Consider the following 25,569-nt stretch of genomic DNA (forward strand, 5'->3'; position numbering starts at 1 on the left):
ATGTCATCAGAAAAAATGAAATCTTTCCAAAGCAAGCCATCAAATCTGTGATGACTTCAATTTCTCATGTCAGTTAGTTCATTTGTTAATTCCCTAAATTTTAAATCAGTTAGTGAAAGACAATTCTGCTGTGTAACATTTGAGGGGGCTGCTGTATAATGCCACTAGAGTACCATGAATTGTACATGTAATGAGAAAACTCTTTCTATTTGAGTTTCTGAACAAGACTCAGTCAATACAGCTGTTAATGAGTCACAGTGCTTCAGAGGGCTCAAGGACCTGACCAGGTGAAGACAATCAAAAGCCAGACAGAATCCAACCCTAGAAGCCGATAAATTCACAGCTCCATCTGCTCTAGGCCACCATTTACCTGCTAGTCCTGCAAGGGCTCCAACCAAGAAGGCAGAAATAACAGACTCTCAGGTCATACCAGGCCAAGTCAAAGCTAATTTGTAGCCAATTTAATTCTGGAATAGCACATGGGGCAGCTAGATTTGTGATTTGTCAGTTTGGACTCAATGTAGTCCAACAGAATCACGTTAAAAGTCAAGAGAAGAAGAAGAAACTAGTTAAAGACAGTCTGACGCTGAATGGGTCCTTTTCAGTGAGAGACACCAACCTAAGACACTTCCAATGCAAAGACCCCTACACTTAAAGTCAATGAAGAAGTGTCAATACAGGTTAGACAATGGGATGAGGTCAAACATAAGAGGTAACCAGTGCTCCTCTATATCACCAAGTAAATGACAGATCATAAAAAAGAATTACTGGGAATTTCAACACAATGTGGGCTGCTCCTGTACAATGTTAGTGCGGTGCTGCAATAATGCTTCAGCAGGTAACTTAATATGGCAAAAACTGGTAAAAGGTATATAGCAATACGATCAGTCCTCTATATTATTTACAATCTGAAATTTACGCACACTCGTGATTTCTAAGAACTGTTCTTTTGATGATTAACAATTATTACTGAGTATTACTGTAATATACGAGATCAAATCTCCAAAAATAGACTATGTTTGAGCAACCTTTGGTTAGAGAATGACAAAGTAGCTAATGATCCATTGCAACTCACAGATTATTGTAATGTGTCAAGTACAGAAAGAAAGTGTCAAGTTCTGTTGTCACTGCTTGACTGTACGGCACAAAATAATGAGGACTTAAGTCCATAGAGGAGTCAAGGAAGCTTGCAAGTGTTATATCCGAAACAAATTAGAATCTCATTTCAGAAAATCTGACCAAGACTCTAAAAATAGTTGAGATTCCTATGAAAATGGACATCCACACGTAAAATAACAGCCACTTTTCCATTTTATACGATCTTAACCCTGGGCACAATTTGAAGGAAGATTCATCAGGTGAGTTTCACAAAGAAAAAAAATTGATAAATAAAAAAATCGGACGAATGCTGTAGGAAAAGCGGTGATTTTCCTACAGCATTCGTAGGAAAATGCTGTAGGAACACATAGCTGGATTTGCATAATCCAGCTATGTGTAGCACCGTTTACCCAAGACAAATTTCCCATGTGGGAGAATAAGGCTTATTCTTATGATTCTTGTGAACTGTAGAGCGTTGGATGGAGGGATGATGGATGCCTTACCACCACATCAGCTCATGGGCCCTTCAGCTGGATGAGAAAAATAAATAAATCTCCTTTTGCTTTTTTGACAGGCAGAAATAGAAATTCTCGACCAGGATATCCTCTGGTTACACTGGAAGCTCTGAAAAACTGTCCATTGCCCCTTGAGGCCACTTGCTGTTGAGTTCCCAGGCTGTAAAAGATCACATCCTTGTATTATGTAATACTGGAGAAACCAAGTTCTCAGAGAATGGCAAATATAAATATAATAATATAAATAACTTTGTGCAGAATTACCAAGTTACACAGAGCCAAAATACTGTAACCGTAAAACTATAACTCTATACACTGTTACCACTGTTGCTCTGAGCACTTTTTGAATATACTGAACATTTCTGCCTCGTCTAATGTGACTTAAACATGACAGCAGAACAATGCAGTAAATATTCTCAGTTTCTGCTGTGAATGCACGGTCATACTGACAGAGTGATTTCACATTAAACTAATGACATTATGACCGTAGGATACTTGGTTCTCACTGCTGTTGTGGGAAATCTAACAAGTGAGAGCTCATTGATCATGAAGAAACTGAAATCTAACAAAAGAAAAAGCTCCATGTTTGTTTACATTTGCACAACATGCTCTCTTCATAAACTTATCTGTATAGATCAATTTTAGGAGGTTTGTAACACAGTTGAGACATTTTTTCTTAATTGAAAAGCTGTATTAAGCCAACTTCTCTTAAGCCAACAAACTCCTGCAATAATACAAAGCATTGTGTTTTGGTAATTGGTGCATTTTCTAATTTAAGGCTTTTTACCGATCGCTACCTTCTTTTATTTCCCCCACATGTCAACATGTGGTGTCAATTTCACTACCCCCCCCCCACACACACACACACACACCCACCCCGCCCTTCTACAATCATCTAAGATACATTGCCCAATTAGAGTTTAGCGTGGTCAGCGAATTAAAATTAAATTGCCATCAAGTCATGGACTCGTTCATGTGAAGATGTGAGGAAAAGATGAAGAGTCGATTAAGACTGCGCTAATGTGAAGTATTAATTAGCACTGCCACGAAAGCAGAGCTCACAGAACAACACCTCTCTGTCTTAAGGGCCTTTTTGTTCTATTACTTACAAAGCAATTAATTAGTCAGTACTTCTTTAATTCTTTAATTAGAAAGTCCTTTTTTAATTTGACACATTACCAGGCAAACACCAACACTTACTCAAATTACTGTTTAATTATAGCACATCCTAACATAAACGCATGCACGCGTGTGCACTTTTCTCAGTGTGTCCCTCCCTGTGGTCAGTGTTTGTGTGAGAAAACTGAAGCTGTGTTGGAGCTGTGATTGGCAGCCTGTGTTGGCACGGTAACAGACAGTCAGTACACACAATCTCACCGGAGCATTTTTTTTTTCTGCTGCAGCTGCCTGACCTCCAAACAGGCCTGACAACCAGAGCCCGAGGACATGGCAAGGTAGAGCTGGGATAACGATATGTATCGCGATATAACTTTTACTCGATAGAGAAATTAAGCTATCGCGATAGACCTCGCCGCTCTTGTCCTCTTTAAAAAAAAAAAAAAAAAAAAAAAGGTCAGCCAATCCAAATTAAGCAGCGCAGAGCCGAACCAATCACAGCCGCAGCGTCACGTCGCGTGACTTGTTACGTACAGCACAAGTGCCAAGCCGCACGTGTGTTTGTTTGGGAAGCAGCCAGCGGGTAATGGAGCCAGCGCGTAATGGAGGAAATGAGTGTGCCGACTAGAAAAATCAACCGAGCGTGACCGAAGAGAAAACAGATGATGGTTCCAACGCCGGAGAGATTGTCGAACGGAAGAGCCATAGAAGCTCCGTAGTGTGAAGGTATTTTGGCTATTTCAAGTCTGACGAAAAACAGAGTAGCGTGCACTGTAAATGTGCCGAAAGCAAGTCTGGAAATACAATGAACTGGTGCATGCGTCACACTGTGCGCCACGTTATTGTTTCAGTGAAATGAATTTCTACAATACTGTTAATTCTACTCTCTGCAGTGTTTAAATGCTTACATATACACACAGTTACTGTCCCTCCACACATACGACTCGGTTCTGCTTCTATGCCCCAGCTTTGTTTACTTTTTCCCACCGAGGCTTCTAGACTTCTGATTGGCCAACATTTCTGCACGGTTAGGAATCTAGCGCCACCTGCTGCTTTGGCATGTTCATAGCAGCGTTTTCCTTCATTTCTGCCTTTATGTGTGGACGAGATTATTTTTTAAAACAAAAACGGAAAATCTCCGTTTTCAAAAATACCCGTGTACGTGTGGACGTAGCCTCAGTCTCTGACTGGAAGCGCTAATTCGTCATTCGGCTTTTGTCAGACTAAAGTAACTGTTAAAACTGTTTGAAAAGCTCAGCTATACAACAAGGAGAGATTGAGAATTTCCTTTTAGTTCTCAGTTTATTTGATATTGACAAAAGTTAGTCAGTTTTGTCTGTTCTTCTGTAAAACAAACTAAGATTTATTTTTAGAATTAATATTTTGTTTCTAAGTGGAATTGACAATTTAGTAGTCTGTTTCGTTTGTTCTGTTTTGAAACTTAAACGCTTTAGCGGCTGCCTTTTGTGTAGTTTGCAATATTTGCCTTTATTTATCTGAAAAAGTCTCATGTTCCTTAAGTACATCTACCCTGTTGAACTTATTATGGGAAATAAATATTTAAAAACAAGCTGCTGATTATTTCACATTTTACTTGTGAGCAACGGCACATTTAAATCTTACAAATATAGTTATTTGGCTTATATCGTGATAGATATCGTTATCGCCTGAAATGAAAAAAACATATCGTGATATGAAAAAATCTCATATTGCCCAGCTCTATGGCAAGGTAATCGAAAACAACAAAGACTGAACTAAGCTACTCTTTTCCATACTGCCGCCAAATAATAGGATTATGCAACAATTCACATTGCACTTATTTGATGTTGGTAGAGGAAGACGGAGGGGAGAAAGGTAAGAAATATAACTGTTGTATCAAAGCACTCCTAAGTGAAGGGGGGTATTCTCCATTTGAGGTTACAAACTCTTGCATTTAGAAATTTGACATGGCTGAGGGCAAAATGAGGATTTGAGACCATAGAGCAATCCTGCAGCAGTGGTGCAAAACTTGTGAGGTAGCTGCTGTTAGTACCTGGAGGAAGGCTGGCTCTCTTCCTCTTCTTGCTGTTTTCTGCAGTGTTTTCCAAGGGAGGACAGTCGGTCACCAGCTGTCCGCTGGAACCGTTGAACTGAAGAGGGTCGTTGTTGGCTGCTGGATCAAAAGGCAAAGCGTTGAGTCCTGCAAAACAGACAAAAACAAAAGCCACAATATATTCAATTAAATAACGACTCTTCGTTTATTTAAAATGATGTGAGATAAATGAGATTACAAAAAAGTGGACGACATATATAAAGAGTGTCACTAAAAATGCTCCCGTTTTGGGCCTGACACTGCAAAACAAGTTCAACTATCTTCGAGTCACACTGGACTCAAACCGTTTACATGCTAAAAGTTGTAAAATATATTTTTAAATGTAATCAGTTTAGACCATTGCTACAGTCAATAGCAGATGGAATAACACTTAAATTAATTAACCCTAATCAGGCTGATAAAACCCATTCTCATTGGTACAGCAATCTAGAAAGCCAACTGGGCTACACTGATAAATTAGTATTTCTGCTGAGATTCAAATAGCCAAGGTTTATATTGCTGTTAATTAAAATGTGCTCGCTCTTTAAGAAAACAAAACCAAAACTAATATGGGATTTTATTTTCTAGGTCTTCGTTTCAGTTGCTCACTTGCAGGCAAAAATAGACAACGATACACTGGATGCCTGACATATGAATCAATATTTTGTGCTTGCCTGGGCAGACGGGTATGTGCAATGCTTCCTTCTCTTCTAATCAAGGTCAGTTTTAACAAAGCCACAACCTAATAGTAAAAATAAGACAGTGTGGTGAAGACAGCTTTTTCCTTAGCATCTTTATTTCGATCATACGAGACAGTAAGAACACTTGAATGAATCTTTATTTATCACTAAATTATTATGAGATTCCCCCCCAAGTCCTAATGAATGTATCACTTATTCTGCGCTCTTTAAGAGCTGCATTAGTTCATAATTCAGAGCGGGGTCCTGGAGAGACTCCGTCTTAATTCATGAAAAATTCATGACACTTCTTTGAGCTCAGATTTGTTTTCCCTCCATGGCAAAACAGAGCAGAAACCCCACTTTACTGTGGCTCTATTACAGGTCTGAGAGACTAATCAGTTTGTATCAAACTCAGAAGTAGCTATAGACATTCATTTTTTATTTTTTTAAATTGTGCACTGAAACTGTTGTAGCCTTGTTTTTTAGCCCATCAAATACTCAAGACTTCAGGGTGATGCTCTAATGATGCAGCTTTGAAGTAGTGGTTTAATTAAGGCTTATACAGCTAATGAGGTTACTGATACCTTTGTCAACTGTGTCTCAACCTTTCATGACTATAATCTGTCAACAACAAGATTGACCAGTAGCTTTTATGTGACTAGCAACTGACATAGACAAAGAAAAACAGATAGATCAAGCCTCACTTTAAAAAGGAGAATAAGGAAAGTAGAGAACTACCAAATTTCCCCTTGAATTTTATAAATCTAGTGTGCAAACTCCCATTCTGTTACATAAACAATCAGTTAAAAACAAACATACAAACAAACAAAGAAAAAAACCAGAAAAAAAACATAGGATAAAGTCTGTTAGAAAGTTAATGCCATGCTTGCAATTCCAGCAATAAAACCTGAAACGAGGCCTTAAAATACTTTAAATCTGTGCATGGGAGATTTCTCAGATTTAGGCATTGGTATTTTCTGCACAGTCAGTCTGAGTAGTGTGTGTGAGCGTGCACGCACGCACAGAACCCTCTTAAGTCAATCTCTATTCAACATCCATCTGTCACGTCTTTAAAGATGACCGTCCAGAGAGCGAAATAAATGCATTCCTCTGCCAATGTTAACTCTGTCACCAATAAACAGCAACAGTTTACATCTGAAGAGATGAGACTTTTAGTCATGCGCTTGTGAGTTCCCAAGCGAAAGGCAAAGAGTAGTTATGGAAAAAGTGAAGCAGCACTGAACACTGACCACTAAGCTTCAGTGGTTACAGTGTTACTGCCCTTCCAGATGAAGGAAAGAGCGTCACTTTAGCTCACAGTGGTGAGCTTCTCCAACAATTTTACAAGATTTGTTCCTAAACGGAAAAAAAGGACTTGAAAATATGGTGCAAAGGTGAATGAAAATAGGCAAATCTGTGGCACTCAAATTGTTGATTTTATTTGATCTAGAGTTCATGACAGAATGCTCCAAGGACTTAAACATTTTTTATTTTTTTAAATCAAGTTCAGTAACTTATCTGGCTCTTGAATGATACCATTACTCTGGAATTAACTGGAATTGACACAATAAATCGGCCTCAATGAAAAAGATTTTGGCTGCAAATCTTCATTTCTAATCACACACTAGAATCTTGTTTTTGAAGTTTAAGCTCTCAAGAGGCCATTTTCAGAACCAGAAATTGGACAGTTACTCACACCAGAAATGTCTTGGTTTAAATGTGCAGGGTGGGAAGAGAATTTATGAGTAAAGGCGGTGAGTGTGTGAGCTTTGTATACTAACAATGTCTTTCCAGGGTCATCGCCCCTACTTGAGTCTGTGGGCTGATGAATGGCGTATTTAAGTTTCAACATCTGGCCAGGGCGTGTAGCGATGTCGGGGAGAATCACTCCCCAGAGGGAGAAGAAAATAAATGCCAGGAGGGTGGGAGGAGATGGACAGCAGGGCTGCAGAGTAAACCGAGGAAATGAAACAGAGACTTCGAGCCTCAGAACGGAATACAAAAGAAATATCACAAATGACTCTGGGCTGCTCGTCCAACAAGAATGAATTAACAACATGAGCCAGGAAAGCACAGGACCATTAGAATGCACAGTGAAAGTCAGTGGCTCATTAAAACACCATTGAACTGCCTTGGAATTGAAACAAGGTAGTACGTCTACATTGTGAGTTTCTTGGGAGAATGCGAGACAGTTTCTGCTGATTATTTTAAAGTTGAGCCAGGTCAACAAACAACACAAAAACAAAACATGGAAGTAACCAAGCTGGATCCAAGCAGTTACAACAATAACTGCTCATTAAACTCACACATAATTTACCTCACAATCTATGAAATGTGATCCATAATCCCACGTTTAGCCTGCTTTACTCATTTTCTTTTAGTACACTGATCAGCTTTGAGATTTTAGACTAATGGTTATACAAATTAAGGAATTTAGGAAATTAGATTAGATAAGACTATTTATTTCACAAATGCCCTATTTTTTAATTTGACACTGTTGAAAACAAGTTGTATCTTACATCTAGTTGTATCACACTTCATAAGTCACTGGGAGCTATGGAAATTGAACCTATGAGCTTTCAAGTACAAGACAGCGCACTGAGCTGTAATGATTTTCTTCCTAACACGTTTGCATAACTCTCTTGTAGCCTTTAATCGAACAAATATCAGCTAATAAACCAATTGGTGGATATGAATAATGCAGAGCATAAGGAAATGTGCATCAGCGCACCACTGCGAGGATGGGCATTAGTGCGGGGACGACCCAAGCAGCGAAGTCTTTAAACTAGAGCAGAGAAAATACAGAGACCATGTAGATTATTGGACATTCATCCATCTGAACAAGGCAAAGGGCAAGACGGTGGCACATTCCATTAACACAGTCCCAACCTCAGAAATAAATCAGCTTCTCTGACTAATCCACTGCATTACTAAACCCGAACTGTCAACAAAGCGTCTTTCAGCTCCACTGATTTGCATCGGACGTTTAAAGTGGCTGAGCACATTCGCCTATCAGATCAGGTGAAAAACAACTTTTAATCCTGAACATCACAAAAAAAGCCAGAAGAGGAAATGCTGCATAAAGATCTGTGTGTTTTTCTGTCTTGTTGAGATGGAGCAGATTCATGCACTTTGGTCAAAGAAACAAGAAAAACACCTTCCCCATACACTGCTTCCGTTTTGCAAGTTTGTGAGCTCACAGTTGGATGCATCCGACAGACCTAATGCTCTAAAAAAAGAAAACATATTCATGATACCCAGCTGTGGTGAGAAGCAAGGGGGAAACCCAGAGCAGTTGCCCCACTAGAAGCAAAACCAAGACTTCTTTCTTATTTTCTTTGGCTATTTCAAAAGAACCCAGCTAAGGTGGAATGCCTCCTGGATGGCACATACTGCAGATATTACAGACATTACTCTTAACTCCTTGGTGTCATCCCCAGAAGACTTGGTGGAGGCAACTGAGGAGAGGCAGGCTCGGGCAGCTCTATTCAGATAGCCAGCGGTGTACACACTGTATAGGTTGTCAGTTCATCACAGGACACCAAATGGTCATTTTTTTGGTTTCGTTTTGTTTAAACAGAATTCCAAGTTGGCGTCACAGTTTGGAAAGAGGTCACAGCTACAAGGTCCTGTATGGAAACTGCATGTTCTCCCTATGTCAGACAGCTTCTTCCATCAGGCCATCAGACTGCTGAACACGTCATAGACACCTCAGCTTCACTACTGGAACTTCAACATTATGCACTCCACACTGTATATAAATGCCACTTGTTTTGCACATATTCAACTCTGTATATTTTATATATTTTATTATTATTATTATTATTATTATTTTATTTTATTTTTTTACTATTTAATTTGTAAAAATGTGTATACACACACACACACACACACACACACACACACACACACGAAAATATTTAGTATACACATCCAGAAATGCATACACTATTATATATTGTACATATATTTATTAGTTTCAGGTTGGCCATTCTTGTATTTTGCTCGTTTGTGTTGTTGTGATTTGATTTGATGTCACTGTGAGCTTCACCCCACACTTCAAAGGTATTCATGGGGTTAGGTTAACTGGTGATTCTGAACTAGCTATTAGTGTTGATCCTGAGGCCGACTGGCAACCTGTCCAGGATGTCCCAAAACTATTGCCCTATAACAGCTGTGATGGGCTCGAGCTCCACTGAAACCACACATTCACATTTAAGAAACCTGGAACACAAATGCAACGTTGCTCGATAACTAAATGATTCTCTGTCTTTGTTCTTTGCTGGAAAGTTTTTAATGATGGCATTGCATTGTTTGACATTCAACTATTTTAACTGAATATAATAATAAAAACCATTTCTAATAATGCCGTGATATACAGTGAAGCTGCCAGAATGTTAAAGAAACACTGTGAGACAGGTTTGGCCATACTGTCGCCACTAGTTTTTAAAATCAATACACAAAATGCTTTAGCACTATAGTCAACACTATATTGTCTATATTGATGACACACTAGTGAAGCAGACCACGTGCATAATAAGTGCCAGGGTAGAAAAGGTATGAAAGTTTTATAAGAATGGCCTAAGAGTTCAGGCTCCATTACCAAAAGGCAACATAAGCATCGATATAATAATGCAGCCCACAAAGTGACTTTGTGGTAATATTTTGAATCATGCTTCATTGCACTTACTGCAAAGCTGGCAGAGTGTGGGTCAGAGTAATGTGACAGTCACAGGCTATAAGTCTCATTTCTGCTGGCAACTGGCAAGTCTACAAACAGGATCCCAAATTAACCTTCAGTCACCTGAAAGGGTAGTGATCAGCCACAAGACCTCACTTAGCACTCACTAAAAAGGGTTTGTGCATAGATCAGACACTACAATAAAATGAGATGTTACTCTATTCATATCCCGTCTTGTGTGTCCATCAGGACACATTCTGGCTCTGGACTCGCTGGACACGAGCTCCAAGCTTCCTAAAAAGGCAGCTGACTGTAGATATGAATAAACAAGGTGTCTGACTGATACGGCTTAGCAAAGGATGCAAAGAACGGCAAGCAGCTGTGGTATTCTCAAGAGACCATTAACGAAGCTTTTCACTTCCTGTGTATTTATAGCAAAGACAAAGAGCAGTTAAAACCACAAGCACTCCACACAAAGTGGGAAAAACAAATTATCATTTTAGGTACAACCGTGTTTTCTGACAGAAAATTAATAACCGAGGGTATGTTTCTCACCCTTTCCCCAAAATATTAACAACAAAATATTATTAGTCTGTCGCATACGCAATACACAGTAGTTCATATTTTAAGCGAGCTACGGCAGCAGTCAAAAACAAATTGTCACGTAATCTCCGAGACAAGTTTCCCAAACTCAAGCTTTAATGAAAACTTGGGTTTTGTTTTGAATTCGCACACCTGAGGGGCCAATTTTCCTCTGTCAGTTTGTGGTGTTGTGCGCACACATGAGTTGATCACCATGAATACTCTCGAGGTGTTTTAAGTCACGTTCTTGATCAGGAGTGACAGACTTCATCCAGGTAAAACCAGAGGCAATTAAAAGCCATTAAGACAGCAGCCTGGCCTGACGCAGCTTCAGCAACTCAAGGCGGGATGGGAGGAAGTCTGGCAGAAAATTGATTACGGTGAATATGGAGGGCACAGTGACACCGTTACCCAAGGGGGCTTCTACCAACTGGAGATTGTACGTGATGCTGTTATGGACGCCCGTTTCCATGGAGACCTGTCAAATTAAGACAGAAGATCTCCGCTGGGTAATCTATCCGCTTGGTTGTACACAGTCAGTGTGATATGTGCTCTATGGGACCTTACTGTACATTCTAGAAAAGCCCTTTTTTTACAGCTGAAGCTGACAAAGTTTCAGCATACAGACCTTGTGGTTGCGCACTACACTTACATTCCCTACAGATTTGGGGGTGTAGTAGCGAGATGCATGACACTTCAACAACATAGCTCAGAAAAAAAGACATTTAAAAGACTTTTTTTGCTAACTAGACAAAAATAAGACTAGTTTAAACTGCCAATGCAGTTTAAAGATGTACGGTAATTAGGCTATAGTGATCATAGCATCCTCCTAAAAAATGATATCTAGGATATTCAGCTTTTTGCATCTTTAAGTAAATGTCAGAGACACCAATCAGGGTTAATATCGTGATAAGTACGTAGAAAGAATTATGTTCTTATGGCTGGGAGTTTAGTAAAGGTCAATGTATTCCCTGATGTTGAGATGACATTTTAAAAAGATGCCAGAATATCTCATAGTGCATTTATAAACATCACCCATTTCTGCATGCAAAATAAACACTAATAATAAGTTGGCATATGGAGCTCAAACTGTGGCACAAAATGGATCAGGTTATTAGTGTTTAGGGAGGGAAATACATTTACGCGTTTGCCCATATTTGTGGTGCTCACTTGAGCTGTGCTTCAAACAGTCTCAAGTTTGCATTCAAATTGAGGAGTACAAGCTCCCTGTAATAATGTCATGACTATTCATTAAATCAGTAGCAAGTTTATAAAAAAAAAAAAATCCTCCTCAGACCCCCTCTGTCATTCTCCAAGCCTCAAGGGATTCACTGAAGGTTAATTTATTTAAATCTCCCATCCACTCATCTCTATTCCATTAAACTCACTAAGAATCTTTGGTTTGCAGTCTAATCCGCTTTCTGCTGTCAGAGGCCTATGCCCTTTCTGCAATGCAGTCAGTGCATGCGGTTGTTTGCGTGTGCACTCGTGCATGCGTGTGTGTTAACGAGACAACACAGCAGCTGATAAGGTCACGTTAGCTCACACACATACACACACGCTCATGCATGTGGAATGTCCTTTGAGACCGCTGCATAACATTGGTCAAATAAATCTAAAAAGGCGATGAAGTTAAAATGTAGGTTTCTCCCGAGAGACCCGTTCTTTTCTACTGTCCTCGAGGCCACAAAATGTCTAAGCCCTTACCATCTGTTCGCTCCTTTGAAAGACAGGATACTTTAATGCATGTGGGGCATGGCCACATCAAGCCATCAACAATTAGGCTCCACTACTAAGGATATCTTGGCTATGTAGGCAATTGCTGTATCATTACTACGGCGTGGCATGCATTACGACTGGCACTGGCACTCATATGCTAATGACTTTGGAAACACTCACCCTTTCCTTAAACAGCCGTCAACGCTATTAGCAGTCTGTCGGAAAACCATCCAGCCTATGGTGATGTGTTTTTGTGTTCCAGAGAGCTGAGTAATGAGACGCTCGCTGGCTCCAACACACTTCAACAATGGCACACGTAGAGCTGTTTGAGTTTGGACACTACTGGCTGAAAACGGTCACCTTTAAAGCATACTTGGCTCAACCCGCTATATGGCCATTCTGTGCCGAGGTCACATCAGGAGATTTGGTTTATTTTGTGAGATCTAAATATTCACAGTGATCTTAACTTGTGCAGTATGAAGAAGTCTGCCAGATCGCTCTCATTAGCAATGCACACTTTGGTTGGTGTCTGCCACCATGTACAGAGAAGATGAATGCTCCTTAATAGCAAGGATTGACTCATTCCTGCAAAGACTATCCCGTCCGTTCTGAAATCTTTGCTGCTCTATAATTTGTTTCAGACCCGAGTATATATTATACTTGCAAGGGAAAGGATAGAAACAGAGGACAGAGGAGATTTATGATGAGCAGCTGCCAGCGCTGACAAAAGCTTTTAAAAGCCGCAAGATGTGTCCTGCTCTCTAGCTTTTTGCCTTTGATTGCACAAGTCCAACTTTTCTCTTTCAGTAGCCTTTGTCCATGTAAAACTATATCACTTTTGCATATTGGAGGAACTGACCATTATCTAGCCTTATTAATAATTAAAAGCTAAGGAGAAAAGAGAATAAATTAGGCACAGGAAATGGAGACTAGGAAGAAATACCAGAGAAAGAGGTCAGAGTTTATTTTAAAATGAAAATCTAAGTAGTTCTGTCATTAAATTCCTGCATTGTTAATGTTATTGTTTGTCGCAAAGCCCCCGAAGAACCAAAGACCAGAGATCATCTCTCAGACAAAACTCTCTAAAGCTTAGAGACAACCTAGTACTACATCTCTTATTCAAGCTCACTCTCTCATTTGAATCATTTTCTGCCTCAATTTTCTGTACTTGCTTGCCTTAAGTAAAAGGGTCACTGGAGTATTTACTGCAATAATTTTCAAAGGAAAGTTTTCAGTTTCATTGAATACTGATGTAACCTAAGGCCATCGTGATGGCTTCCATATAGACAGTATTTCTTACAAAGCGGTTATAATTTGTTTCTTGATTAAATGCACTTGGAGAATAGTAATTAATCAAAGGAGATAGAGCCGATGTCTGTAATAATCCATAAAGAAAATGAATAGTGACAAGTTACTGTTTAAAAAAGGCAATACGTTCAAAATACAATGGAAGTTCGGGCCCTGCAGCCAGCAGTACACGAAAATGAGAATCATTAGCCTAAATCAACTTACAACCGTCCTAAAAAATTAGTTTCTTGACTCAGCTGGCGTCACAACTTCAGATTTCTTTGGAAACCATGTTAAGCACATTTTTGAAAAGCACACCCACACCTCATCAGCACTCTTCAGAACATCCCAGAGGCGGTACTTGGTTTCAAGAAGAGTAGATAAGAAGTCTTATTCCCTTGTGTGTCAATTAATACTTGTAAAAAGTGCTCCACACTTGTTTGTATTGTTTGTCTTGTGCGTGCAGCTTCCCCTCTCTTCCCTCTCTGAAATGACAAAATGAGTGCAACTGAATCGGTGTCCAACTGCATCAGACCCCCTGAGTGACAATTCAAGTGAGATCTGTCTAGCTCCAGAACAGCCCATTTTCAAAAGACAATTCTTTGCCTTTGATGCTATTTTGGGATGTAGCTACCGTACAGGTCTGAAGAGGAGAATTACCAGATGGCTACTTGTCATTCTCCAGGAGTCGGAGCTTTAAATGCTGGTCCAGCTTGCTCTCATCCTCAGAGCGGGGACTAATGCTGATCACGATCCAGTAGGACACACATTCTGCCGTTTTATAACCGCTGATTAGAAGCAATAGTAATTTTTACTTTCAGCTGTTACAACTGCCACCAAAAGACATAGCAGTCTGAGTCCTAGTTCAAAAACTCAACAGCTGGGAATTTCTTATTGCAGATCTACTGATCCATGGTATGACATGACATACTGCTAAATGATTTCACTTGCCACACCCCCTATGTAAAGATAATCCAGTAGTAACGATCTGAAAAGCATCTAGTTAAACCATAACCACAATATCACGTTAACGTAATCTGAATTTAAACTATGGCTTACAAGAACTCAAGTTTTATTTTTGTAGCTCTGGGAAACTGTTCCATTTAATATGAATACGGACAAAAATAGTTGTTCTGATCTATGACGGTAGCGACATTACTAAAAATAGGTTTGAAGGTGTCAGAAAAAAAGAAAAGGCAAAGTCATCTGACGATATGTAGAAATAAAAAAGAAAAAGTGTCTTTTTTCCATTTACAAATGACTTCGTGGGAACACTGTGTGAATGTCAGTCCCATTATGCCCATTTTTGTGGTTGTGGTGTCTTGAATCTCCCTGTCATACCAGGCTTTCTGCCTTTGTGTCCCTTCAGTACAGCATGAAACATTTTTTGGGCTTCAAATGTGGTTCAGTGACCTTTTGTACAAACTAATTTGCTGAAAACCGTTAGCAACACTTTGTTGTATAATTTCACTGTAATATTTTGTCACCATTTTGAAAAAAAAAAATCTATCTATCGATCGATCGATCGAGAGATTTGAGCCATTCCTCATTTCTTTAGTTTTGCTAAAAAAGGGAAAAAGCTCTAGAGAAACAACACCAAGTTTTGAGGCAAGCTTTCTTGTAACCTCCAGGAACAGTTCTCCAGGATTCCCGAAGGATTGGGGAGGCCAATCCATGACTGACGGCGTTCCATTGTGTGTTCTTCTATTCAGGTATGCTTCTACTTCACTGGCAGTGTGTTTGGGATCATCGTCATGCTGCAAAAATGAAGCCAATTCAATGTTTCTTAGATGGTATTGCATGGAGGATCAAAATCTGATGTACTTTTCTGTGTTCCTAATTCAATCAATCTTGACAAAATCCCCAACACCAGTGGGTGAAATGCAGCTCCAAACCACTGCAGGTCCTCTATGTTTTACAGATAGCCGTGGATGCTTACCGTCTACTTCTCCCTTGAACTTCTCCGTACATTTTAACAGCGATATGCTAAGAATATAACAGAAGTGTTTGGATTCATCGCTCTATAAGACCTGTTACCACCAATTTCAGTCCAAATGTGTAATTTGACATACTTCTGCCCGGTTCTTTTTGTTGCATCCTTCTTGACAGCCACCTTTCCACCGAGGCCATTTCTGATGAACTTCAGGGAACTGTGGATTTGTCAACTGAAGAGCCAGACACCTCTGTTCATTCCTGCATCAGGTCTTTGCTGTTTTTTTTTTCCTATTTCTTAAGGATATGATTTTCAGATACTTTCATCTGCAGTAGAGAAGTCTCTTTTTTTTAAGGTCTGCCACTTCTATGCTCAACTTGTCCAGTTTCTGATTATTTTTTAAGGACACACTACACACCAATGCCAGATAAGCCATTTTTTTGGCTAGTAACTCTTTGGGAATCACCTTGTTGGTGCAAATATACCGTTATATAGTCGTTAAGCTGTTTATCTGACATTTTCCATTGACTGGATGGGAACAAATTATCAGTTTTTTCCTGGTAGAAAAAAAATTCTTCTGAAAAATGGTCTCAAAATGAGTGAAAAAAAACAAAACAAGGTGTGTGTTTTGTTTGCCAACAATATTACAGATTCAAAGTCAACACCAGGATTCACAGCAGAGCAAATACATAAATAAATAAAATGCTATGATACTGCACATTTAAGTCATCCGCACAGTCTGGAATTTTTGTGCTGTTTTATCCTTACTCAGTACAGACGTTCTAACATTTGGAGCTGTGAATGCAAAAATAACCAAAACAGTATTTAGTCACACATGAGAGTGCTAATGGACCCTGTGGCAGAAAATGTCAGCACTCATTGTCTGAAGTCTCTTGTTGTTTTGTCACTGGCAAATGCGAGAGAAGGTGTTTGTGGAAAAGAGGGTTTTAGCGTGCCAGAAGGAATTATTCAGTGGAGCAAGAGAAACCTCATTCTGAAATGACCAGGGAACAAGTCAGGGAGAATCTCTTCCAAATGCTGCCACGCTGATATTTGAGGCACAAATAAAGAAAACAGCTGAAGTAGGGCACAAGAGCGCAAAACATCTTTGTTTTAATTTGGGGAGGCTGGGAGCTGTCGGGGTCACAATGGGTTGCACTCAGTCAAGTAAACACCCACTTAGGAACTCTGTGAGTTATTTGATTTATTCAAATGCCTTGGGTTTCCACTGATGCATGCTAAAGATAAGCTCTGACTCATTTAAAAAGAGAGAAACACTGTGACAAAGGCCAAAGTGAATCATCTTTTTAATGTGACCCCTGGTGCAAACTTCACTAACAAAATATGCCACCGCAGGAAGAATAGTAAGCATAAAGTTTTGTTGGAGATGGCAAGAGTACACCATTAGCTAGTGTTTTTCAGAAAGGATGTATACACCCTTTTATAAAAATGCTGGAAATAAGATAGATGATGGAATAAAGCCAATTTTACAGTAGTAACAGGTTTAATGTTGACGGCACTGCTAAATACTCAGCTGATGAGGACACTTTGTTGCCATCTGTCTTTACAAGAGGGGGGTAAATGTGTCACTTTGGCCAGCTGTAGCTGAGTGATAGTGGATGGCAGGCAAACTATTTGTATTACCAAGCCAGTTTGAGCAAAATCCACAATAATCCATAATGTTGGTATTTTAGCTACTAAACAATTTCTCAGGTTACTGGGCAGTTTTTGAATGTAGGGATTTGTCATTCACAACTTGAGATATGCTTATTCCTTAGGACTCCACATACCCCATAAATTACATTATTATCATGAACTTGATTACCATAAACCTTATAGTAATCAAGTTTAAATAGTGACACAACAGTCTATAGATCTCTAGGCTACAGAAGAAACTGTGTTGCTACCCACTGATGCTTGATCGGAGCTTTACTTTGTCAGATGTTTCTACTCATTGCTCATCTCCCTGGCCAACAAGTGGCTGGCATCTTTGCGCACAAGCCAAAACTTCTTTAAGAAATATTCCTTAAGTAGTTGTTGTAAAAACTGCCTGTAAATAAACCATGCTATCTGTTCATTTTCTCCCCAAGAGTATCAGCTCACCTTCCTTTCATGCACTTTGCAAATATAAAAACTTCACAACAAGTAAATCCTGTATTCTATGTAATTTAAGTTTACCAATGGAGAAAAAAAATGAGAAAAAACTATTGAGAGTATCAGCTTCAAAAAGTCTGCTTCATAAACTGTTCATTGCCAAAAACATGTATACATGATTCAGTTACAGCGAGCTGTCTGCCACACTTTTTTCTTTCATATGTTGAGTCAGTCGCTCTGATTTTTCTAACAGTACTTATGGGAAATGTGTAAACAATGCAGCTGAGGTCCATGCTCCGTCACACTCACCAGTCACTTTATGAGCTGCAACTGAGAAATCTGGAGGAATCAAAGGCTCTGCTTTGTTTGGACTTTGTCATCATTTTTTTTAAAACTGTCAAAACAGACGTTGTAAATGTGGATTATAAGCATGATTGTTCACCATCTTAAACACCATGTACTTTCTTAATTTCTAATGCGAAACAAATAAATAAGATTTCATTGAAAATTTCAAATGAAAAACAAATACATTGTAGTTAGGCCCAGACTATGGGTGTGTTTTTGCTCTAAAGCTTGGCTTACCAGGATAATCGCCTATGCCTGCCGGCTTGCAGCCTCCACCATAAACTGCCGGGGGCATCACAGTCCTTGGCAGCAGCAGATTTGCATGCCTCGGAGACCTGCACAGCAGCTACAGGGCGAGCAATGGCGACCCAAAGCCAACAATCAACTGACACCTTGTTCATGGACAACCAAAAGCAGACCAGGTGACAAGCTGCAAGCCAATCAATCAATCAGCTTTATTTGCCACATGCAGGTCGCCCTGCAGTGGAATGGACCCGCCCCCCGACCTTACACACACAACACAGACATCACATGGGGATACAGGTCGGAGATCGGTAACATTACAGAAAACCACTGAAATGTGCACGACAATGGGAAAGTACAAAGTACACCACTGACAGTCATTCTACAGGTTAATTACAGTAACTTTTCAGACTTTTACTTCTTATAGATGCCTTTGGCCAACAGGAGCTTTCGTCCCCTGATGTTAACTCAAGCTAAACTGCGAGTAGACGACAGTTCAGATTAATTAGTTTTATTCAGGTCCTCTTATACTATATTGCACTATATTTCACAAGTGTACCAAATAAGGTAGGTGGGAGTCTCTGCTCCACACAGACACAAACTTCCATGGCTCATCTCTAATTTCTCTTCTAATTCTGACCTAGTGCAGGAGGTGATTCATAAAAATGTTTCACAGCAGCCTTTAGAGCCTGGATAGCCTTCTGCTGACCTCTGAAGTCAGCTGTACATTCCCAGCTGTTTGCACATTCAAACCATCTCTCAGGGACCAGCTTGCTTTCGATAGTTTGACGGATAAACTGAATGACAATATTGCAAATATCCTCCCAGTATTTTTCCTTTTTTGCAGTGGCTGAGCCTCCCTAATGAATAATACAGATATGGGACAGGAAATGACCTTTGCAGACAGTAAAAGCGATAGCCATAGAGGAAATCAGGCAAAGGCAATTAGGGGTTTATAGATCACATTTATGCAACTATAGATGAGGCAACGAAGCCTAACAGAGAGCCTGTCAACCACTATAATGAATAAAGCTTCCCACTTCCATCTAAAACATACAGTGCATCCATTAACAAATCTAATACACTGAACATGTGCCTTAGATTATGTTAATGACAGTTAAAGTTACATAAAATAAAGCAGAAAACCCCTCCCCCTCAACTGGGAGACTTGATTTTAGCATTCATGCATATGTTATTTTGACATGTACCAACATCTGGCAAAAGCAGATCAAGGCACCTTGCCACACCTCAAAACTGCTCTGGAACAGCCTGCAGAAAAGCCCAAGGCACTGACCTCTTCTCCAAGTTCCCCAGATCCCAATCTGATTAAGCATCCACGGGTTGCGGCGGAACAAGCCTGATCCACTGGGACCTCACCCAGGAAGGATCCTCTGGGTGCCTGAGCTGCTTTAGTGGCACAAAGCGGACTGAAAGAGTATTTAGCAGGTGGTTTAAATTTGTGATTAATACCTTTATTTTCATCAAAGATAAACTTGCCAGGCTGCCACAGAACATTACTCGTGTGCTGTGCAGAATGCATTATCATTGAAATAGAAGAGGAGAAGCCTGATTTTAACTGGAGTGATTCAGTGATTTCAGACTTTCAATCAATTGCAATCTCCTTCTCGATCAATAGAGGACTCGTGTAAGTGAAGAAGCAGTTGCACGGTTCTGTCTACACCCAGTACTGCGTTTTATTTTCTTTCCATCTCTGATGCTTTTCTGTGTAATTCATGAATTATACATATTTGACACCAAGATGAACCCAAGTAGCTTTCTTCTCAATACATTCAATATGGCATTGATGTAAAATCAATGTATTATCAATCAATCATATTAATAGGGCTGGGTTGTAGTTCTAATTCCATGCAGGCACAACTGTTTCTTTTTCTGCTTTTCTTTTAATTCAAAGTCACACGAACAACAATGTCTATCTTGGGATAAATATTTATCTGCCATGATGAGGAAGGTACTTTTCATCATACAAAATAATAGCCATACACTTAGACTATTACACTTTAACCCAATCAGAATTTTTATACACGGCACTACATGCACGGGATTTGAAGTAAATGGGTTCGATAGGTTTGTTTAGTTTATAAACAGGGCTGCTGAGAAGGATGTCAAACAAGAGATTACTGAGGGGAAATTAGCATTGCTTGTTTTTAATGTGGAACATTAAATTACCTCAGGCATTCAAACAGGTGCAGCCTAAACTTATTGGGAAGAAGGCTCTAGATTTTAAAACTTGAATAGTAAATGGATTTTAGGGGATAGACAAGATAATCTACTTATGCACCAATGATTTGTGGAAGAATTACAGACAGATTAGCAAAGACTTTTCATTATATAGAACCTGTCTTAGTGAAACCCCAACATGGACAGACCTCTAAATACCTCAAAGCCTCCTAATATCAACACCGTCCCAGAGCAGCCGTCCCAGAGCTATTTCTGGATTCTGATGGACTAGAGCTGAACTCTGTCTGCATAAGAACCAGTTCCATACCATTGGTCTGAATTCCTCAGAGGTCCACGCTAAGCATTAATAAATGCTGGCACTGAGAGACTTTAAGAAATATAATGATTTCAATGATATGTTATCATCTCACGGCACCTTGCGCTTCTCAATAAAGGTGATTTTCAGCAGGCTGCATTTTGTTGCCTGCTTTACATCTGTGAAAGGCAATTATCCCCAAGTCCGTGTTGCATTTGGCAACTACTAAAGATAACTTAAAAGTAGCGCATATGGTTTTATCAGGTCACTCCAGAATACACTGATGGCATCTGGAGTTTGCAGATGCATGATGAAGCCATCAATCTTCAACAGTGACTGACCAGCAACCGCAAGAGACACACAGCTTCTTTATTCCTGTCCTCTAGGTTCCCAATGATTTTTTCCCCTGTCCTGTCGGAGTCATGTAATGAATAGTGAAACTGACTCCCATCCAGCGGGAATCCCACAGGAATCCCATAATGCACAGGATCTCCCCCCAAAAATGTCAGCTTCTAATCTCCATACTGTTCTGTTTACCTTTAAGCAGCTCCTGGGGATTAAGTTCTCTGCTAGATCCACATTAATGAGAATTTGTGTGACACGTCACTCATACAGAGAAGCCCACTTCACCAGTGCTCCCCACCTTGTTCTCGCCCATGAATCCCCAATTCAAAATTAATTTGCACTTAGAAAGGCATTTTCTCGAGTGCTGCTGAGGAGGCGTCTCTATCAGCCTGTTCTTTTGGTGGTGGTGTTAGCTAATGAGGGCCTGGTCAGGAAGCCAAAGCTGACAGCTCGGCTCTTTAAAAGCCTTTGTCAAAATATTGCTTCAGGGGAGACTTGAGCAGCTAGTTGCCCACAGGAACACTTCCACCATGGGCATAGCTCTTATTTCCTCACAGCTCTGTTTACCTGCAGGCTACATGTCCACCTCCTGTGCATCACAGGGCATACTCAGTCCAACATTTGTCAATAACAGGAAGTGAATACAGATTAAATGTGGAAATATCCAGGGACACAGAGACCAGCACTAAGTTAAATCTAAGTAATGAATGAAATAAAATTAAAGAAGTTTAAAAAAATGTTTTCCAATTCAGATTTTCAGTTTGTTTATCTTGTGCGCCTGCATGGCGACGCATGTATCTGAGTCATAGAAAAAATGTGTCACCTAATTACGACCATGAATAAACAAACAGAAATTAATATGACGTCAAGTTGGGAAACAAATTTGCTCTCACAACATACACAAAACCACCACAGCCTTTAAAGACAATGCTCAGTAATATTTTAAATAGCTTTTACTGTGAACAAAAACTAAGATCAAAATCCATAAATATTTCTTTCTTAACTGATCGGCTATAGCCATCTTCAGTAACCAGACCTATTTGTGTTCACAACAACACATAAATGAGCAACACTAGTGCACTGGTAACACACCAATCTCATATACATGACTTACTTAAAATGCATATTAACCCGTAGCTGAAAATAGTCCAAGAAATGCATTACTTCTGAGTGATACTTGCTTCTCCCATCTCTGCTTTTTATTAGACTTTTAATTTATTGACAGTTAGAAATGCTGATACTGATCCATTTATCACTCCTTGTGTGGTGCTAATGAAAAGAATCAGAGTAAAGTAAGTAGAAGTTGCAGTTAAAGAAAGAAGAAACTAACTGAAAAAAACAGAACAGTTGGGATAAAGTTATCAAAATTTGCACCTAAATTGAAACTAAATACTAGCCCTAATACTATAGTACAGTAAATAAATAAATACTTTGACTTTGTACAAGTATTATTTCCTTCTTCGGTTGCAGATAAATATTTCAGAATCACTGCATTACCATCAAGATGTGGACAACATCTTGTCATATGGTGAGTTACTCTGATTCTCTCCCCTGGGAAGAACCAACTGGCTTGAGGCTGAGTGCCACAGTGAAGTCACAAACCATAGCTTTTAACATGTGCAATAAACTATAAATAAACTTTAAGCACTCCACTCATGATCCATATAATATGTGGGTAAAACAAACAACACTGATAAAGTCTGACACCAAAGATGAAGGAGAAGTCTTGGCTGAAAATATCCCCGTCTATGCCATGCTGCCACACTATCATTTGTCATTAGATGTCTGGACAGATACCAAGTCTCGATATCCTCGTCCACCAAAGCGATGACACCATGGCCAAGCTCTGAATAAAGAAACATGGAGTAAGTTGAGCAAACAAGATGAATCCCTTCCATTAACAGAAGGACTGTGGGCACTCCTGCCATTCCACCATTAATTATTCTGGTCTTATGGGAAGATTAGGGTAGAGAAACTAAGCCAGCAGCCAGACTCCACTGAGTGGGCCTCCCCTGTTTAATTACCAAAATGGCACAAACAAATGAAGCCCCATAGATCTTGCAAGAGGATAGCACTGGAGGCTATGATTTGGCTGAGCCTGGCTCCACTCCTGTGTTTTCTTTGTTCTCTTCTGACTCTCTTTGTGCCATCTATCCATCCATCACTCATCAGAGCATGCAGACTGGAGACTGTAGTTGCACTGTTATTAATGGCTAAAATGATGACAGAGGAAAAAAGGAGAGAATACGGTGTGACAAGCGAGAGGGGGCAATGACAGACTATTTAAAACTATAAGAAAAATGTGCAAGTCGTTACCGAACTTCAGTTCCATCACGAAAATACTAAACAGTGGTCTTGCTCTTAGCAGACCCTCCTCACCCTTATACTTAAGAGCCCAAGAAATAATTAAACCTATTCCTAGACTCTAAACTTTGATCATTAGAAATTTTCACTGAACTTTTCTCAGTCTGGTACTAGGTTTAATCCACGCCTGTGAAACTTGTGGTATATATTTTACGCTTTATACACCTTTTTATTATTGTAGTATCCGTTAAGGTCAGCTGAAACTCTGGGTCAAGATCCAGAACATAATTTGTCTTCTTACTCTTGACAGACGCATTACATGAACTGACCTTTTCTTCAAGTATGGAATAAAACTTCAGTTCATTGGACAAAAATGACAAATTTTGCATTTTTTATTTTTATTACTTCTTTGCATTTAATTAACAATATATTGTTACAGTAACAAATAGTGAATAGAATTATTTGCTACATCCTCACACATAGTGACTTAATAGTCATTTTATTTCCATTCTGTAAATCTTCAATCTCTGAATGCAAACGCAAATAGGCGATTGACACGCTGTGCTCTCGATTCCAACAGTACACATTTCGATACAGACAGAGCAAACACACCAACAAAGCGCCCAAGTATGTGTGCGCAGTCACGCATTCAGCTGTCCTCACCATTCTTAGTGCTGACAACTTCATTCCAGCAGTGATTTGAAAGTGCAATTGTGTGTCGACTGGCAAGTAAAGATGAGCGCCGTGTCTCAAAGTTCCCGCAAACAATATTTTCTGTTTCTATGCAACAGAGTGTGACAAGCATGACAGTTTGCAACAGTGAAATAACCACAAAATAATGTGAAATTCTGAGTAGGAATAGTAAAGGAGAGTCAAAACATTAAAGTTAATGTAGCCCTGTCTGCAATTATTCGGGCTTGCAGTATAAAGAAAAAGTGTACTGTAATAAAAAATGGTTAAACTATAAATAGTTGATAAAACGTTTAAAAATCATATGCTTTGGTACAAATGTATTTCATTTACAGTTAAGAGTCCAATAAGTAAAAGGGTTTCATGATTTAGAGTTAATTTTCTGTGCACACTAAATATGTTGGGGTGTAACCTAAGTTTATTTACCCATCTAGTGTCAGTTATCTCAATATGGTATTGTCATTGGTTGTTGTGCTGACGAGCCAGTCAATGTCACTCTTCTCTGTTATGGGGGCGGGACAAGTGGTAAGGTTTGTGTGAATCTGTGGGAGCGGACACAGAAGCTAAGTCCGAAGAGAGAGATGTCGTAAGGCAAACGTGGTGTGGATTTTGCATCTAAGTGTGTCATTGAGGTCGACTACCCGTGGTCCTGATAGTACTTATTTGTGATCTGCAAGAGGTAAATGAGACTGTGTGCCTTGACATTTGTACTGTAACTATTCGTTATAGTGATATAATATCGTGATATGTGATGCTAACTAGCGACTTGCTAATTAGCGCAACTTACCGCGTTATGTGCTGTGATACCATGCTGTATGTTTAGCTCTGTGATTTTCAGCAAAGCATGCTAATGCTAAATCGTTATGTGATAGCATTTGGTATTGTAGCTCAAGTGTTTTAATGTGTTTAGAAGCCGAGGGACGCTCTGAAAGGAGAGAGAGGTTTCTGCCCGGATGGACCCTGCTGTTTCCTCGCCCCTGACTGTTGTTTTCTCACCCCTGGCTGTTTCCTCGCCCCTGACTGTTTTCTTACCCCTGACTGTCTTCACTACTGGTGAACTAACTGCCCGTTTCTGATTGCCCCACTAACAAACTCATTGGACTCGTGAGTACTAACTGGAACTAAAGTGCACGTATTTTGTTTATGGCTCAGTTTGAGTGAAGCGGCCATCAGTTTTAGGCCTCACCGCACCCGAACTTCGAATCAGGCCTGCAACAAGCACCGTGCTACAGGTGTAGTGTGGACAGGTTAAAGTGTGTGTGTGTGTGGGCCCACTGTTACAAATTTGGTTTAATTTGAGTAAGTGTGTAGTTAATCAAAGTTATTATCAAAGGTTGAAATTCATCCATTTTAAAGGTGTGAGCTGTTGTAA

The 25,569-nt window shown here is 39.6% G+C and overlaps 1 protein-coding gene and 1 long non-coding RNA gene across 11 annotated transcripts in view; one reads left to right on the forward strand and one right to left on the reverse strand.

Moving 5' to 3' along the window:
• The window catches only part of enox2 (ecto-NOX disulfide-thiol exchanger 2), a 186,251-nt gene that overhangs the window by 91,980 nt on the left and 68,702 nt on the right, over positions 1-25,569 (reverse strand). For 9 of the 10 annotated variants that reach the window (XR_013973864.1, XM_080901323.1, XM_080901320.1 and 6 more), the window contains one exon: positions 4,762-4,908. Coding sequence is in view for 7 of the 10 variants with exons in the window: in XM_080901323.1 (XP_080757449.1) it covers positions 4,762-4,908 (147 nt within the window). In the remaining 3 variants the exon portion in view is untranslated. Of the gene's footprint in view, positions 1-4,761; positions 4,909-18,358; positions 18,460-25,569 lie in introns of those variants that run through there. The other variant, XM_080901324.1, reaches the window with a different exon arrangement.
• LOC308408888 lies at positions 24,582-25,289 on the forward strand. The gene is made up of 2 exons (XR_013973866.1): positions 24,582-24,876; positions 25,108-25,289. It is a non-coding gene; the product is annotated as an uncharacterized lncRNA (long non-coding RNA).

Source organism: Rhamphochromis sp. 'chilingali' (assembly GCF_963969265.1).
Source record: "Rhamphochromis sp. 'chilingali' genome assembly, chromosome: 13".
Classification (NCBI taxonomy): Eukaryota; Metazoa; Chordata; class Actinopteri; order Cichliformes; family Cichlidae; genus Rhamphochromis; species Rhamphochromis sp. 'chilingali'.